The following is a 19,512-nucleotide window of genomic DNA, read 5'->3' as shown; positions in this document are numbered from 1 at the left end:
TGCCAGATAAGGTCTCCTACCTATATTTTGAGGCAAAAAGCAGACATCTGCCAAGTGACATAACTAGTTAATTAAAAACAACAAAAAGGCAGAAAACTCTCAATTACAAGTTTGACATGGATTCGTTTAATTTATCCTACAAGGAAAGAGGAAGAATGAGAGAGCTCAGTTAATGACATGTCTACAAACTATTATACTTCAGCTATGTCTAGCTAATATGCATTTAATCAACATGGCCATAGTACTAATTCCCACAAAAAGACCTCTCCCCCGAACCCCACAAGAGAAACAAGACTAAGAGTCTAACAGCGGCGTAGCCAGGCTTATTTGATACTTTAGTTGAAGAGGATAACATGACCTGGGTGGAGATACCAGTGAGCAAAAAATTTAAGTATTACTTTTTTTGAAGTACTCCAAGTCTCTAAGCTGTCTGTCACCATCAGTGTGTGAAATTGGGGCATATAGTTACCAGCCATTTGGGCTGGTAACTTTTGAGAGTTACCAGCCCGAAGAAAAAGTTACCAGCCTGAAGAACTGAGATGAAAATAAGGACTCAAATTGGTGCATTTTAGGTGTTCAGGCATAAACTCCCTAAAAACCTAATAGCAACTATAGGTCTTCTCGAATAATTAAATTAAAAAACACTAGTGAATCATATTTTCATGACACCAAATACGTTTTATTGTCAGAAAAGTGAGGAAATTTTATTAAAAGTTTGTGCATAGATCGATCAACATGTGCAGGACAGTCACAGTTGATAACTTGATGGTGAGTTAAAGTAATACAAAGTTGAGAAAAACTTGAGGTCTAATAGTCGGTCTATGATCTACCACATTTCTTGTTAGTTTTACATATCTTCCACGGCAGCCTGTAAGTCCTCAATGTCATCCAGAACCACGTCTTCGCAGTCAGTGTCAAGGCCACATTGTTGCAGAGACTGATCAGGGTTTCCCGACTTCGACAGTGAAGAAGAAGAAGCAGATACATACACAATTTCCGGTCATATCAAACTACGAAACAAACCTCGTGCGTGAAACGGAATGGCGTGTCATGAAATGTAACTTGTATGCTGTCATACCACCAAGGAAAGCATTTTGAAATCTTCTTATTGGTGGGAACTATATGCATAAAGTATACTACATCTATAGTCATTCATAAATCTCCCGCATACAGCATATTAGTTCCGTTTCGTATATTAGTTAATTTAGCTCCGTTCCGTTTGACCAACGGAGTTCGTTTCGTACTATACAGCGAACCGTATATAAGGCTTATCCTCATTGGCTCTCGCTCGAATGGCACATCCAATCAAATACCACGAAAGAAAATATAAATGGCGTCGAATGTCAGACCCAGGATATAAACAAAAACAATTTGCAAACGCAGAAAAAAGTATTAATTTGAGGGAAACATGCACTTTCAACAGAAAAAAGTCGAATTTAAACGAAAGTGTAGGGCAAAATCTATCCAGACCTGGCAACTCAATAAAGATACCAGCCCGGGACAAAAGTTACCAGCTACGGGCTGTCGGGCTGGCGTTAATTTCGCACACTGGTCACCATGGAAGTGAAGAGATTGCATTGAGAGAGAGATACTGAAATCGTAGAAACCAGAAGAAGGATGTTAGTTTTCACAGGTGAGAACTCTGTTTTTCTTTTTAAAAGTAGAAATTTTGGTCGGAATTTGGTCAGATTCATTGAGAGTGGCGGACAGGCATACAAAAAGCAGGGCTGTATGGCTCTCTTTTATGTCATGGGTCTTAGTGTTGTCGCCTTACAATAAGACCCATGGTAAAAGAGAGCCATACATCCCTGCTCGTAAGGCTAGACAGGCACAGGCATGACAGGTTGATGTCTTTTTGCAACTCTTTCAATCTTTGGAACAAAGGCCTTTCCAGTCATGCCATTGTGGCCAAGCATTACACTAGGCCTTACACTAAAAATAAACTTCAAACATGTGAGTTTATTTTTGTCTGTCATCTGGCCATCATCATGATCGTGACTGATGGACTGATAACACCTACAATACTACAGAAATGTTTTGAGGCAAGTCGGACCCAGACCATCTCGGACCCAGACTGTCCCAGATCATCTCGACCATCTCGATCATCTCAACCAGACCAAAAGTAAAAGTAAATACATGTAGGCCTCAATAGTAAAGTTAATTTTTTTGGTCAGGTTTTACAATTCACTCTTGATTTTTTCCTCACTTCAATTTTCGTGATTTTACAGATAAACAAATCTGACGGAAAAATTCTCCAGAATATTAATTTGTTGGTTGGGTGGATGGCTGGTTGGTTGGTTTTGGCTGATTTTGTATTATTTTTTTATTATTATTTTTTTAACTTAAGGTTTGAATTATAAATGAAGTTGCAATGAATTAAATTAAATATGAAAGTGACCTTTCTTGTCACTGTGTCTTAGTTTTTTATGATGCAGTTTTATACCATCAGCGTGTACGTGTGATTGTGCCCCCATTCCTGTTAGTGTATGTCCAGATGACCGAGTATAACTTAGTTTTAACATGGGTGTTTTATAATCAACTGTTTTACACTCCATTAATAAATCAGGAAAATAGAACTTTTTTTTTTTAGGTAAATAAATGTATCATTCGTTCGTTCATGTGGTTGCCAACTTCAATCAAGATTGGTGCTTTAATGTATGATAAATAGTGACAATGACTATATTGTTTGTTTAGATTAAAGAAAAAAGAAACAAATAATAAAAATCAACTTCAAACGGCCACTCGTTCTTAGACACCATAGCGTTCATGTGAGCATCCGTGTACTTGTTGCCCCCAAAAAACATGGCGGCCGGGTCTCCATGGTGGCAAGGCTGGATTCTGTACGCGGCATAGCGAGTACACCCTCTAGTCTATAATATAACTCTATGGTCATAGGTCACATGACATGGTGGCCAGTGGCCAATGGCCATATTTGATGAAAACCTTTGAAACGTCTCTCCATTATTCGATTGATTTAGTTGAAACTTGGACCACTTATAGTATGCCACTTGAAATGATGTATTCCCTGAGGATGATGCCATAGGTGACGGGACATAACAGCCATATTGGATTTCATGAAAAACCTCGAAAATGCATCTCCTCCTCCACTTTTCGATCAATTCAGTTCAAACTTTGCATAATCGGGTCTGGGCTGTCGTTGGCAATGGCGTCGTAATGCACTTGTCCAATCAGAATGGGGCGTTTTGGTCCCCAGGACATCACTACTCGCAGTTTTAATTATCAATATTATTACGAAAACGATACTACTGTATTAAGAAACATGGGCTAATTTGCCCAAAGGTGAGGCATGAAGCCTAAGGTCTATACGTACTGTGGCGTTGGAAGACCCGTAATGCCTATGCTTTTGACATTTGATCGTCATTTTAACAATCGGGTTGTTTGTGTTTCACACTGAAAGAAAACATAGGAGCAATACCCCTGGTGCTCACCTGGTAGAATAAACAGTATACTACAATGACTAAAGGTATTTCAAACCAATTTCAATGGTTGCTGGAAGACAGGGCAGCATGTAGAATCATACTAACATAATCATAAGACTTTAAACAAACAAAAAAATACCTATTTTGGGGGTCAACCCCCCCAATAGACCCAACCCTTCAGGACTCGATTTTATTTAATGCCATAAACAAACTTTGGTACATCACGGGTGACGAAGATTGTGGACAAGTTTCATCGGAATTGCTTGTGTCGTGTCTGAGAAGAAAGCATATATACCTATTTTGGGGGCAACCTCCCCTGTAGAGCCCCTGAGGGCCTGATTTTTTTTTTAATGCCGTGAGCAAACTTTGGTACTGCACGGATGGTGAAGGTTGTGGTTAAGTTTCATCAAAATCGTGTGTGTAGCTTCAAAGAAGAAAGCAAATATCTATTTTGGGGTGGTCAAACCTGGACCCACTTTGACCTCTGGTTGACCCCCTTAAGACACCGATTTTGTAAATGCCGTGAACAAACTTCAGTCACAACATAACAAAAATAATTAGTGCCTAATTTGGTCACAATCCCTTCAGTGGTATTGGGGAAGAAGTTGCAAGTTTTTACGGACTGACGGACGACGCGCCATCGCATAAGCTCCCCTGAACTTGGTTGCAGGTGAGCTAAAAAGTAAAGGTAGAGCATGGCAATTGCAGGTTTGACAATACAGTCACGTGAAAAAGTAAGGACACCCCATGTAAAGTTTTGACTTTTTCAACATATTTCAACATACAGCTATTTGATCTTCATTTCAACAATATTGAGAGATAAAGGTGATATAATACAACAAATATCATGAAACATTTACATTTTGTAGTCCATTGTATAATTTAAATAAACAAATGCAAATTTCGCATGTAGAAAAAGTAAGTACACCCCAAGATTTATCACTATTTCAAATACCTAAATTTAGAATCAGGTGCACCAGCTCAGGTGCAAATGATTAGAACATCGTTAGAGAGGATCTTGGAGGAACCTGTCTTATTTAAACCTAAGACATTTAGTTTGGTTTGCTCTTTGTTGTTGAAGTGTGCAGCGTCACCATGCCTAGATCAAAATAGCTCTCTGACGCCTTCAGAAAGAAGGTTATAGATGCCTACGAGTCTGGGAAGGGATTTAAAAAGATCTCCAAACAATTTGAAATCAATCATTCGACTGTCCGGAAGATCATCTACAAGTGGAGAAGATTCCAAACAACTGCCAACTTGTACAGGCCAGGCCGCCACAGCAAGTTCAGCCCGAGAGCAGACCGCAAGATGCTGAAAGAAGTCTCTAAGAACCCCAGAATGTCATCACGGGACCTACAGGTAGCTCTTGCCACTGTTGATGTCAAAGTGCACGAGTCTACCATTAGAAAGATGCTGCACAAATTTGATCTACATGGGAGGTGTGCCAGGAGGAAACCTTTGCTGTCCAGAAAGAACATCAGGGCAAGACTAAAGTTTGCCAATGAACACCTAGGCAAAGACCAGCACTTCTGGAACAATGTGCTCTGGACAGATGAGTCAAAGGTAGAGCTATTTGGCCACAGTACCAGAAGACATGTTTGGCAAAAACCAAAGATAGCATTTGACCACAAGAACCTGATATCAACTGTAAAGCATGGTGGTGGAAATGTTATGGTTTGGGGCAGCATTGCTGCATCAGGGCCTGGACAGCTCTCCATCATATAATCCACTATGAATTATTCATTGTACCAGAGGGTGCTTGAGAATAATATGAGGCCATCTGTCGGAAAGTTGAAGCTCAACCGAAGGTGGACCTGGCAACATGACAATGACCCTAAATATACCAGTAAATCCACCAAGGAATGGCTGAAAAGAAAGAAATGGAGGGTTCTGGAATGGCCAAGTCAAAGCCCGGATCTAAATCCCATCGAGATGTTGTGGGGGGATTTGAAACGAGCTGTGCATGCAAGAAACCCCTCAAACATCGCACAGCTGAAATAATTCTACATGGAGGAGTGGGCAAAAATTTCTCCCAGTGGATGTCAGAGACTGGTAGACAGTTATAAGAAACGCCTACTTGAGGTTGTTTCTGCCAAAGGGGGCAATACCACCTATTAGAGCCAAGGGTGTACTTACTTTTTCCACATGCGAAATTTGCATTTTTGTTGATTGAAATTATACAATGGACAACAAAATGTAAATGTTTCATGATATTTGTTCTATTATATCACCTTTATCGATCAATATTGTTGAAATGAAGATCAAATAGCTGTATGTTGAAATATGTTGAAAAAGTCAAAACTTTATATGGGGTGTACTTACTTTTTCACGTGACTGTATGTTCAGCCTGAACAGCATAAAATCAAAATGGTGGTGTGTGAAGTCAGCCGTCGTACGTCATAATGATATCACAGACGTAACCACATCACATCCCCCTGTCATGTGACCAGATCCTCAGATCTGATTGGTGTTTGTTTGTGAGGGACTTACATACATATCTACATCCACACAGTGCCAATAGAAAGTCTACACCCCCTTTCAATTTTTCACCTTTCCATGCTCTATGTCTATAGCCTGGAATTAAATTGCATTAAAGCAGACTATTTCCACCTTTATTTACACATCATAACCCACAACTTTCAAGTGAAAACCAAATTCTACAAATTTCAGAAAATTAATTCAAAATACAAAACTAGAATAAATACAAAACTTAAAACTCCCCCGTAGATCCCTGAATACCACGATTTTTCTAATGCCATGAACAAACATTGGTGCATAATAATCATCATCGGTTGTCCATTGAGGGATCGGGGAAGACTGGAGGGTATTCTGACCTGTGTTTGAAGCGAGAATGAGCAGTGAGACCAGCTCTGTTTAATGATTTCCTCCCGCATAAGGGGTAGATCAAGGTGCCGGAGCATAAACTACCTTCTCAAACTCTCCTGCATTCTTGCTCTCTCTTAGTGTCCACAACTTTTGGGATGGCAGAGAATAAGGCTCACCAGGATTTGCGATTTAGGGCTTCCTGCTCCCAATCAGTGAGTCATATTTGACATAAGCAGGTGATTCTTCAGGATTTGCGATTTAGGGCTTCCTCCTCCCAATCAGTGATTGCCATATTTGACATAAGCAGGTGATTCTTCAAAACATCCTTGAATCGGAGTTTCTGCCATCCTACAGAACGTTTACCACAAATGATGCATGGTATGTTGCAACTCAAGTTTGTTCACGGCATTAAAATGTCACAGTCTAAGGGGATCTACCGGGGGTCAAAGTGGGTCCAGGTTTGACCCCCACCCCCAAAGTAGGTATTTGCTGTCTTCTCTGAAACTACACACACAATTGCAATGAAACTTAACAACAACCTTCATCACACGAAGTTCTCCATGCAGAGGTATATTTGGGAGCTGATCATCTTCCATTCTGACTACATGGCCTATCCTGCACACCTGAGCTGTGATAAGGGCTTCTGCGCATGTCATGTTGGCCATTTTCAACACCTCTGAGTTGATGACTTTGTCATGACACTTGATGTTAAGAATCTTATGCAAAAGTGGCGATTTTGAACTGTGTTGAACTTCCTTGTGTGTCGACAGTAAAAGGTGTAGGTCTCTATCGAATACAAGAGCGATGTTGGGTACCACAGCTCTGTAGAGTTTGCACTTGGTGGAAGCCTTGTTATTGTGCCAAGACCAGACGGGGTCTTCCAGTCGGCTGCAGGCAGCAGAGGCTGCTTGTACACCTTTACTGACTTCAGCATCAAGAGAGTTGGTATCTGGCAGTACTGTACAGGTAGGTGAAGCTATGTACAGTATTCAGTACAGTATTCAGTGTTTCAACGTTCAGGAATACTTTTGGCGTCTCCACTATAGGAGTATTTAGCGTGGGCTGAAAAAACATTTCAGTTTTAGTGGGGGGGGGGGGGGGGGGGGGTTGGGAGGGGCGACGGCAAGCCTGGACCCACTTTGAGCCCCAGTAGATCCCCTTCGACTACGACATTTTAATGCCGTGAACAAACTTGAGTTGCAACATACCATGTATCATTTGTGTAAAGTTTAGTCACAATCCCATCAGCGGTTTCAGAGAAGACATTGTAAGTGTTCATGGACTGACGGACGACGCGCCATCCAATAAGCTCCCCAGAATTACGTTGCAGGTAAGCAATTACGTTCTATGAATAAACATCGGTTAAGATTACTGATGATAAATACAAATTGTGTGTTTCTGATGTCAAATTAATACCACAACAACAGCAAACTAACCAAATCGACGTAGTGCTGGGTCGATACTGTTGGGCCTATTTGTGGCGGCCATAACGATGACATGTGATCGCTGTTTCAGTCCATCCATGAGTGTAAGCAGTTGGGAGACAATCCTTCGCTCAACCTCCCCATGTGTCTGCAAAAAATAGGTACCATACCATGATTGGTCATTCCATTGCCCCATGAACAAAAAACCCTCCATTTGCTTCAGCTTCAGGCAACACTCACCTTCTCCCTTTTGGGAGCAATAGCATCAAGCTCATCAATGAAGATGATGGCTGGAGCATTCTTCTCGGATTCCTCAAATGCCTTTCGGAGGTTGCTCTCAGACTCACCCGCCAGCTTGCTCATTATCTCAGGTCCTGAAATTGGCCCCAATTGTGTTGGGAAAAAAGACAAAATAGATGATATGTACAGTTTCAACAAATATAAATTATGGAAAGCAAATACTGGCACTCCTCGCTATACAACCATAATAGCAAAAAAGATTTTCCCATTGACAGCATTATAAATCAAAGATGTGTTCCTGGGGCGTTGATGGGCGCCTGATGTTCAGGCAACGTACACATCCAAGCCGAACCTAACTACCGTATTTTCATGCAAATAACCCACAACTTCGTATACCTTGCACCTGGGGAAAAAGTGCTCTCACAAAATTTCACGTTAGAACCCACACGCCAGCTTTCCTCTCCACATGACTAGGAGATACACAAGCTCCATATTTCAAGCAGCCAACACGGATGGCTTGGCTTTGTGGTCAAGGGCCAACAAACGGCTGTTTTCAAATACAACTGCAGTAAATAACAAGCATTCTGAGTATTGCGCTGCAATACATGTCCCCTACCAGCAGTCTGTCGTCCGGAAAACTGTTGGGGAAAATTACCAAAGTTCAAAGTGCCATAACTTTGTCAAAAATGATCGAAACGTCGTGAAGTTCGAACTTGATCTGTAACGTATCATGAGGTAACCATGTACCAAGTTTGAAATCATTAGCATTAAGAGTTTAGAAAAAAAGTCCGGAAAACTGTTCTTTGCGTGACGGACTGACAGACGGACAGACTGACAGACAGAGGGATGGAGTGCAAACCTATAGTCCCCCTCCGGTGTACACCGGTAGGGGACCAACAAGTTGACATGAAAATGAATATCTTGAGAAAGGGTCCTTTAAAAAATTACATAACGGGCATGGGGTGGGGGAGTGTTTGGAGTGCATGTCCAAGCATTACACAGTGCTACCGGGTGTGTTTCTAGTGCTTTATATGTAATGCAAAATCAATCAATGACAACTTTATTCCAGGCACCCATTATTTAATGCTACGCGTATTCATTAAATCAATGATAAAAGCAAATCCCTTTATTTAAACATCGTGTTCCCATGGTAGTCCTCGAGTTTGAGGAGGAATCTCATTTTCTATGCAAAACGGACACGATCTAATTTGCAAATGAAAGCAATTGAACATATTTAGAAAGGATTAAATTGTCACTCCGAGTGATTTGTCATTACAGGGGTTCTGACTGCTGCCTGGTCTTATTGAGGTACCACCTTTACCTATTGAAATATAGTTCGGTACCACCTTTACCTATTCAAATATAGTTCGTAGTAACTGAAAAAAACCGATATATATATATATATATATATATATATATATATATATATATATATATATATATATATATATATATATTATATATATATATATATATATATATATATATATATTATATATATATATATATATATATATATATATATATATATATATATATTATATATATATATATATATATATATAGTATGTATGTATATGTATGTATGTATGTATGTATGTATGTATGTATATATATATACAGTCATCCCTCGCTATATCGCGGTTCACTTTTCGCGGCTTCGGTACATCGCGGGGTTTTTCTCGCTAGTATATGTAAAATTATATCGCGGATTTTTCGCTATATCGTGGGATTTTGCGGTATAAATGTATTTTTATATACTATTATTTTAAATATTTTTGTGGTAAAATAAGCATTTTCTAGCCTAAAAAATTAAAAAACGTAAAAAAATAAGAAAAATACAGTAATTAAAACATATTACAAGAAATAAAATACTGTACATAGTGTACAGTAGGAGTAGACAAAGAGACAAAGTCGTGCGTATGGAAAACGCAGATGCGGCAGCTTCCACTTGCGCTAGTTACCCACGTAATGGGGTAACTGTAATGCTCTTTCTGGCTGTGCAGTACATTCATCATCGTCATCACCTTCATCGTCATCAGTACTGCACAGCTAATTCATCATCATCTTCATCACGCAAGTTGTAGTATTGAAGAGCCGGGGCTCTTGCTTGATACGGACGAAATGACGGGCAAGACACAAACTCGTCCGAGAAGATATTTATTCTCAAAACCAACTCGGGAACACTGAAAAGCCCGTTTATCGGGCTGCATTATAAAGCACAACCAGAAACCGAAAGCCACGCCTCTCAAGCGTGGCGTGCTTCGGTGGTCACGTGATCAACAGGTGTAGCTGATTATACCTGCACGCGCGGCACGCTTTAGCGGTCACGTGACCAGCCACTCTGGCGCCGGGGATCCCCGCCGGTGACGTCACCGGCTGGAGCAAGGAGATTCTGATGCTGGTCTTGCTTGGGGAACCCATGGGTAGCTACAGTATCTTCAATGGTGAGTACCCATTAGAATTTTATATGTTGTTAAAATTACGTATGTTTAAGAGTGTAAAAAGTGTTTAAGAGTATAGGAAGTGTTTATAAGAGTATGGGAAAGGTTAATAAGAGTGTGGGGAGGGTCATAAAGCTTTAAAATATATATAAATAATAAAATAAAAATATGGTCGCTACTTCGCGGATTTTCGTCTATCGCGGGGGGTTCTGGAACGTAACCCCCGCGATAAACGAGGGATCACTGTATGTATATGTATATATATATATATATATATATATATATATATATATATATATATATATATATATATATATATATATATATATATATACACATATACATACACATATACATACAGTAATACCCCGGGCTACGTCATTAATTGGTTCCATAAGCCGTGACGTAACTCGGTTTTTGACGTAAACCGGGCGTAATGTCTTAAAAATGCCTTAAAATGAAGACAACCACCGTAATTCGTAAAACTCGAGTAAATAACTGGAGGAGGCTGCGGCTTCGCCCTGAATCTTTGCCGCTCCCCTTCGGGAGTCCCTCCATTGTTTTCTATCAGTCGGTTCTTCTCCTCGAACGGGGTGACTGGCACGGACGTGTCGACCGTGAGGTGGCTTGTGTGCCGAGTGGCTCCGCGGCCCACTTCACCAAGGCGTGCTTTACCCAACGTGTCCGAGCAGTTTCACCGGTGGTCGTGTCGAGTCGTCTGTGACGAATGAACGAGCTCAGGGTTCCGTGAACCCGGCCGCCCCGGGGATCGACGCTCGCCTCCGAGTCGTAGGCATGCCCCGTCTTTCCTCGAGCGGCCAAAGTTGCTTGCTTCTTTAATTTTGGACGATGCGATATGCGCAGAAACGACGACGTACAGGCAGGCATTTGCAAATCCATGCACATGTGCACATGCACACGTCGATCGGTTCTTTACAAGGATATGCATCAAGGGTATCTACTTGGTATATCTACTACAAAAGTGCAGCCGCACAGCTCAGGGTTCCTGCACACTCCCCTCAACAAAGGATATGGGTCCATGGGTGGGGAGGAAAGACAAAGCAGAGGTTAGCGGGGGAAAGGGCGCAAGGGTGCACGTCAAAACAAGGCAATGCAACATGAGGGGCGCGGGAGAGCGAGCGGAGAAAGCTCGTCCCTAGCCGTTCGTCACCCCCCATGTCAACCGACACTACCCTTGCCCCTCCCCGTATTTGCACTTTACAAATTCCGTCTCTACCGTCTTGTCTCTTCTCTCCCCCTTTATGCCAAATTCATTTCCAATCCCTCCCAAGAAGGAAGAGATGGAATAAACACAATGTCTCACCCACGTCATGATGCGTCTTTCATTCCAAATCATCTGCAAAACCTGGTGTGGAGTCCTGTCACCATGGTGAGTGGATGTGGATGGTGCGAAGAGATTTCATCCTAACTATCCTTCTAATTGACATTAACTCTTATAACTACCCGGGGTCTTGCCCTGCCAATCAATTGGCCTCTTTACACTATGTGGTTCTAAAAACCAATTCCCATTGACCCACCTTGTGGTGCCCTACCAAATTTGGGGTCTCACTCCCCCCTTTTTTCTATCTGTGCCTTCGCACAATTTCGGGGCTGGGTCGTGTGGCTCCACCAGCAGGTCCTACTTACCTGCGCACCTCCGCCACTGAAGTTGCCACCCGAGCTTGCCTAGCTCCTTCAACTACCCTAACTCGGGGAAGGCCCTCCTGGCTCTCTCACCCCTCTGATGCCCTCTCTGGCATTGGGCTACCCGGGTCCTCTCTTAGGATCCTTGGGCCCCACTGAAATCTACACTGAACGCTACCTGGCTCCCAGAGCCTACCAGCGGCCTCACCTGGCCGACAGACTACCAGTGGCGGAGTGCCCATTTAACCATCTATATATATAAAACACAGTGTGTGTGTGTGTGTGTGTGTGTGTGTGTGTGTGTGTGTGTGTGTGTGTGTGTGTGTGTGTAATGTTACCGATAGACTCCTAAACGGAGAGGCTTACGTGCTTGATATTTGACATAGACATGGCCATTGAGCGTGGGACGAACATGGCCGAACTCAAAATATTTGACGATCCATATTTTTTATTCATATTTACCTCAGCGCATTTCAGCACACGGAATCAACGGAATCAGAGCAGGTGGGCGCTGATTCGCTCAGAGCGATCACGTGATGACGCTATGACGCTATGAACGCTATGAACGATATGACGCTATGAAAAAAAAATCGCTATGACGCTATGAAACGCTATGAACGCTATGAACGCTATGACACTATGACCGCTATGACGCTATGGGAAAAAAAATCGCTACGACGCTATGAAACGCTATGACGCTATGAACGCTATGACGCTATGGAAAAAAAATCGCTATGACACTATGAAACGCTATGACAAAAAAAATCGCTCGCTTTGCCAAGGGGCTCGCTCCCCCCCCCCCCCCCCCCCCCCGTTCCCCTCCCCTCCCCCGCCCGGCAATGCCGGGTACTTCTGCTAGTGCTCAATAATTAAGCCCACACGCCCAGCCATTCTCCTCACTCCTGCACCCCTCAAAGCAACAACTTGCTACTCCCTGCACCACAGATGTCAATTTCCAAACAATTTACCTACTCCCTCTACCTAACTTTAAACTACCCTCCCCGGGTATTCGTGAAGGGATCCATCCTCCCCCATCCACTCCTTCGCACCATGCACTTCGCACCATGCACTCCACACCACTCAATCCACACTACTCACTCCACACACCATTTATTCCCACACACCAAGTATTCTCTCCATTCATCCACTTGCACCCCATGCAAGTCAGTCACTCAACACCATTACACATGTCCTCAATACACCACTCATACACTTTCTCCGGTCATCCCAGACCATTGCCTCATTTCACCAAGTTCAACGATAACCAGATTCTCACACACACAACCATTCTCGACCAATGCCTCATTTCACCAAGCCCATGAGGCACCCACAATTACACACACACAGCATCATCGAACTAACTACTTCCCTCTAATACTTGTGCTTTCCCTGTCTTCCCTTATACTAAGCACTTCCCTCGTCATTAACATCCTTCTAATCTGACTACGTCCCCTCTACCTGTATCAATGTCTCTACTTAAATCTCCGTCTCCTATTGTCATCCTTATAAATCCCTAACAATATCCTAGCCTGCCCTCGGCTAGTTCACACTGGCAAACCCCATAAATCTACTGCTCCTTTGCCCCAACATGAGGGATGGTAGAGCTACCATCCCTCTACATCGGACACTATCTCCCACTATCACCCCCCAGTCCTCTCGCACTATGACCCGCACTCGCACTAGCCCAGGCCCTGATGCAGCAAAGCTGCCCCAAACCATAATATTTCCACCACCATGCTTTCAGTTGGTATCAGGTTCTTGTGGTCAAATGCTGTCTTTGGTTTTTGCCAAACATATCTTCTGGTACTGTGGCCAAATAGCTCTACCGTTGACTCGTCTGTCCAGAGCACATTGTTCCAGAAGTGCTGGTCTTTGCCGAGGTGTTCATTGGCAAACTTTAGTCTTGCCCTGATGTTCTTTCTGGACAGCAAAGGTTTCCTCCTCGCACACCTCCCATTGCGATCAAATTTGTGCAGCCTCTTTCTAATGGTAGACTCGTTCACTTTGACATCAACAGTGGCAAGAGCTACCTGTAGGTCCCGTGATGACATTCTGGGGTTCTTAGAGACTTCTTTCAGCATCTTGCGGTCTGCTCTCGGGATGAACTTGCTGGGGCGGCCTGGCCTGAACAAGTTGGCAGTTGTTTGGAATCTTCTCCACTTGAAGATGATCTTCCGAAGAGTCGAATGATTGATTTCAAATTGTTTGGAGATCTTTTTAAATCCCTTCCCAGACTCATAGGCATCTCTAACCTTCTTTCTGAAGGCCTCAGAGAGCTCTTTTGATCTTGGCATGGTGATGCCGCACACTTCAATAACAAAGAGCAAACCAAACGAAATGTCTGAGGTTTAAATAAGACAGGTTCCTCCAAGATCCTCTCTAACGATGTTCTAATCATTTGCACCTGAGCTGGTGTACCTGATTCTAATTTTAGGTATTTGAAGTAGTGATAAATGTAGGGGTGTACTTACTTTTTCCACGTGCGAAATTTGCATTTACGTTTATTTAAATTATACAATGGACTATAAAATGTAAATGTTTCATGATATTTGTTATATTATATCACCTTTATCTAACAATATTGTTGAAATATGTTGAAAAAGTCAAAACTTTACATGGGGTGTACTTACTTTTTCACGTGACTGTGTATATATGTGTATATGTATGTGTATGTATGTATGTATGTATGTATGTATGTATGTATATATATATGTATATATATATATATATATATATATATATATATATATATATATATATATATTTTTTTTTTTTTTTTTTTTTTTTTTTTTTTCACTTCACGTGACTGTGTATATATGTGTATATGTATGTATATGTATGTATGTGACTGTATATATATATATATATACAGGAAATGTGGTATATATATATATATATATATATATATATATATATATATATATATATATACATACATACATACATACATACATACATACATACATACATATATATACATATAATGTGATAAATGTGATAAATGTGGTAAATGTGATATTTCAGTTTTTTCTTTTTAATAAATTTGCAAAACTTTCTAAAATCCTGTTTTCTCTTTGTCATTATGGGGTATTGAGTGAAGATTGATGAGGGAAAAAATGAATTTAAACGATTTCAGCATAAGGCTGCAACATAACAAAATGTGAAAAAGTGAAGGGGTCTGGTGACTTTCTGAATGCACTGTACATGTGTATGAAAACCTATCACAGACAGACATACAGACTCCAAAAACATAATGCCTCCGGCGACTTTGTCTGTGGAGGCATAAAAACTATACTCGGTGGATCAATACAGACCATCACCAAGTGTATAAATTAATGAATGCCCACCATAAATACACCAGAATAGAAGACAAATGAGTACAGTACAGGACTTAGTACAGTATATGACTCAGCACTGTACTCACGAATAATAGAAGAGATTATGTGTCGAAGCCTGTATGCGTGTGGTTGTGGAGTTAGGGGAAGAGCAGGGGCAGAGAGGTATGAGAGGTTTATCGTGGTGGTGAGGCACGAGTGCTTGATGGAGTAGATACAGGTCGTTTCCCCACTCATAGGGCTTGGGGGAAGTTTTACAAAATTACTCAAACAATAACAACAACCACCTTTGGAGGCCATTTTTCCCTGCAGAGCAGGGGTTGGCCTTTTTGGGGCACCGTTGTCCCCTTTTTTGAAGCAATGTTTTACGGCCGGATGCCCTTCCTGCCACCAACCCTGTTAGTCGCCTCTTGCGACACACACGGAATTACCAGTGAACTGGTACTCAATTTGCCGACCTCGGAAGGATGACAGGCTGAGTCAACCCCCCTGGTGTTAATTCAGCGATCGACCGGGATTTGAACCCAGGATCCTAGGATCCCAAGCCGGCACCCTAACCGCTAACCCAACACCAGGCTTTTACAAAATTACTCATCAACAAGTAAACGAAAAATATGTTTTAGGGCTACAGGCTTAAAAAAAAAATTTTTACTTTAAAAAAAAACAAAAAAACATTTAAACTACATTTTGATAGATGAAAATGCACCAGAAAAGAGGACCGTGGGCCAAATTTAAGCTCTCTAGCATGTATGGAACCCAGAAAACGAACGGCTCAGCGAGTCGGGAAACGGGATGGCCGGCGCCGTTCGGGCAGTTTGTTGTTCATTTCGGACACCGACTCCGGACGTCATTTCCTCTGTGACACAGGGGCCCAGGTGAGCGTTCTCCCTGCGTCGGCATCGGACCGGGAGGCCGGGAGTCACGGCCCCGCCCTGGAAGCCGCCGACGGCAGTGCTATTCAGACTTTTGGCAAACGGACTGTGGCACTGTGCTTTGGCGGGCAGCGGTTTACATGGGATTTTGTCACGGCGAGGGTGTCCACCCCCTTGCTGGGCGCTGATTTCCTCTGCGCCAACGGCCTATTGGTGGATGTTAAAAATCGGCGGCTCATTAATGCGGAGACAATCAGTTCTCTTCCATGCTCGCTGAGCGCGTCTGCCTCGACGAGGCTTGCATGCACGCTCTCGACCTCTGACGAGTTGGCCCGCCTCCTCACCGACTTCCCGGCCCTTACACGGCACGGCCCACCTTTTCGGCCGTTGCCGTCAAGCACGGAGTGGAGCATCACATTCCGACCACCGGCCCGCCTGTCTACGCCTCGACCCAGCGAAACCCGCTATCGCAAAGGCGGAGTTCGACACGTTGGAGCGTCTTGGCATCGTGTGACGGTCCGACAGCCCGTGGGCCTCGCCTCTCCACATTGCGCCGAAGCTGGGTGGCGGTTGGCACCCGTGCGGAGATTATCGCCGCCTTAACGACGTCACTACCCCCGACCGCTACCCAATCCCGCACATCCAGGATTTTTCTGCCCGCTTGGCCGGTAAAGTTTTTTTTTCTAAGGTGGACCTCGTTCGTGGTTACCACCAGGTCCCCGTCCGGCCGCAGGACGTTCCTAAGACCGCGGTGATTACACAGTTCGGGCTTTTCAAATTCCTCCGTATGCCTTTTGGGCTCAAGAACGCGGCCCAGGCTTTCCAGCGCCTGGTGGACAGCGTGTTGCGGGATTTGCCATTTCTGTTTGTCTACCTGGTCTACCTGGACGAACGTCAGCACGGCCTTATCATTAACCCGGCCAAGTGCTTGTTTGGGGTGGCTTCAATTGACTTTCTCGGCCACCGCATCACGAGGGAGGGGGCCGTCCCACTGCCGTCTAAAGTGGAGGCTGTGAAGGGTTTTCCGCACCCCCTCACCGTCAAGGCCCTGCAGGAGTTTTTGGGCATGGTGAACTTTTACCATCATTTCGTGCCTCGGGCAGCCCAGCTGATGTGGCCCCTTTTTGAGGCCCTCAAGGGCAAGCCGACCAAACGCGCCATTGACTGGACCGAGGAAATGACCACGGCTTTCACGGATGCTAAACGGGCCCTCGCCAGAGCAACCATGCTGGCGCACCCGTCGCCTGACGCACCGATTGCTCTCACCACGGACGCTTCGGACTACGCGGTTGGCGCCGTGCACGAGCAGTGGATCAACGGGGCCTGGCAGCCGCTTGCTTTTTTTTAGCCGGCAGCTCCGCCCTAACGAACGAAAGTACAGTACCTTCGATCGTGAGCTCCTAGGCCTCTACCTAGCTGTCCGACACTTCCGTTACCTGTTGGAAGCCCGCCCGTTCACGGCGTTTGTGGACCACAAGCCTCTGGTTTTTGCCATGGCCAAGGTCTCGGCGCCGTGGTCTGCCCGTCAACAATGCCAGCTCTCCTTCGTTTCCGAGTTCACGACGGACATCCAACATGTTGCTGGGAAGGATAATACGGTCGCCAATTGTCTCTCACGGTCCATAGTTGGCGCGGTTCACCTTGGCATCGACTACGCCCGCATGGCGGCCGATCAGATCTCCGACCCGGATGTCCAGGCCTGCAGGGCGGCAGGCATGGGGCTTCGACTGTCTGACGTGCCGTTCAAGGACACGGGCACCACGCTACTGTGCGACGTATCTTTGGGACAGCCTCGCCCTGTCGTACCCACCAGCTGGAGACGGCTAGTGTTCAATGCCGTCCACGGTCTTTCTCACCTGGGCAGGAAGGCGTCGCAAAAGTTGGTGGCAGCGAAGTTTGTTTGGCACGGGCTCAGGAAGGATGTGCGCGACTGGGCCAACACCTGCGTCGAGTGTCAATGCTCGAAGGTGCATCGCCATACCCAGGCCCCATTGGCGCCATTCACAGTGCCCGGGCGATGGTTTGACCAGGTTAACGTGGACCTGGTGTCTTACGACGGGCCTTTCCGCGTTCTGGAGGCCGGGGACAAGTCCTTCGTGGTCGACATCGGCGGTAAACAGGACCACTTTTCGGTGGACCGCCTCAAGCCGGCTCATTTGGACCGAGACCAGCCCCCTCAGTTGGCTCAACCCCCACAGCGGGGCCGTCCCCCGTCGGGTTAGTCCCCGGTTGGCCCGCCTACCACGAAGTCGCTAACAGTCCGTGCTCGGGTCATCAGGGGTCGCTTCGGCCTGGTGGTTGAGGCCCCCCGAAAACTGACATTGCCCGTGCGAGTGAATTCTGGGGGGGCGCATGTGGGGGTTACCCCATTGGGACAAAATCCACAGGCACGGGACCAGTGGGGCTATTGATTGTATGAGCGCGGCGTGCGCTCGGTTGTTGGAGCCACGCCCCCTTAAGAGTGAGTTGTGTTATAAAAGATGCGTGAGTTCCGGTACGAGTTTAGTTCTGTTGGAATAAAGGAGCTTTGAACAAGCTAAGAAGTGTCTCGCCCTCTCGTCATCCGCAACTCCTACAACCCGACCAATTTAATGGATGTTCATTTACAATACAAGAGTACTGTATTATATTTACCAGGTAGGTGCTTCAATTGCCGTGCTAGAGAATCTCGATGCAATAAGTTCTGTGTAGCCCAAGTTGGATATGTGTCCCCGCCACGAAGGGGCGGGGCATGTTAAGTAGTTCTCGGGTTTATGCTAATTCCCCGGTGCGTCTTTGTGATCATTCCGGTGTTCCTTATGGCAATACATCACATACATTAGTTAGCCCCATTAGCGCACACATTAATAAATACTCCCGTCTCACAATGACTGACCGGCAGAACCAACAGGAAGTAACCACGCACTACGGTGCCATGGCAAGCACACATCGACCAGGCAGGCAATAACCACGCCCAGAAGGACTCTTGATTGACAGGGAGGAGGGGCGAGTAAAGGGCAGGTCGCCGATTGGCAGAGTAGGGAAGGATGTGTGATTGGTCAGGGGAGGGGCAGAAAGCTTCCCCGTGATTGGTGGAAGGAGCGACACTGATTGGCCACCAACCGATGGCCTAACACGGAGGGAAAAAAGCGCTCGGCCAATGCGAGGGGACGGATGCGATCGGAACATTCGAGAGGTCAAGGGGCGACGCGCTGATTGGAGGGGAAGAGAGCCGACGTCACGAGACGGCCAGTAAAACCACTCGCTGGTCGACATTTCCTGCTTCTCGTTGTTGGATTACTTCCTGC

The 19,512-nt window shown here is 44.6% G+C and overlaps 1 protein-coding gene across 2 annotated transcripts in view; it reads right to left on the bottom strand.

Moving 5' to 3' along the window:
- VCP (valosin containing protein) overlaps positions 1 to 19,512 on the bottom strand; it is a 99,066-nt gene that overhangs the window by 52,196 nt on the left and 27,358 nt on the right. For both annotated transcript variants that reach the window (XM_068107770.2, XM_078771228.1), the window contains 2 exons: positions 7,931 to 8,064; positions 7,703 to 7,838 (listed from right to left, as the gene is read on the bottom strand). In XM_068107770.2, the coding sequence (XP_067963871.1) occupies positions 7,703 to 7,838; positions 7,931 to 8,064 (270 nt within the window). The remainder of the gene's footprint in view (positions 1 to 7,702; positions 7,839 to 7,930; positions 8,065 to 19,512) is intronic.

The sequence above is a fragment of the Myxine glutinosa genome, chromosome 2 (genome assembly GCF_964187855.1).
Source record: "Myxine glutinosa chromosome 2, kmMyxGlut1.1, whole genome shotgun sequence".
Classification (NCBI taxonomy): Eukaryota; Metazoa; Chordata; class Myxini; order Myxiniformes; family Myxinidae; genus Myxine; species Myxine glutinosa.
This window is presented reverse-complemented; position numbering and strand designations above follow the sequence as displayed.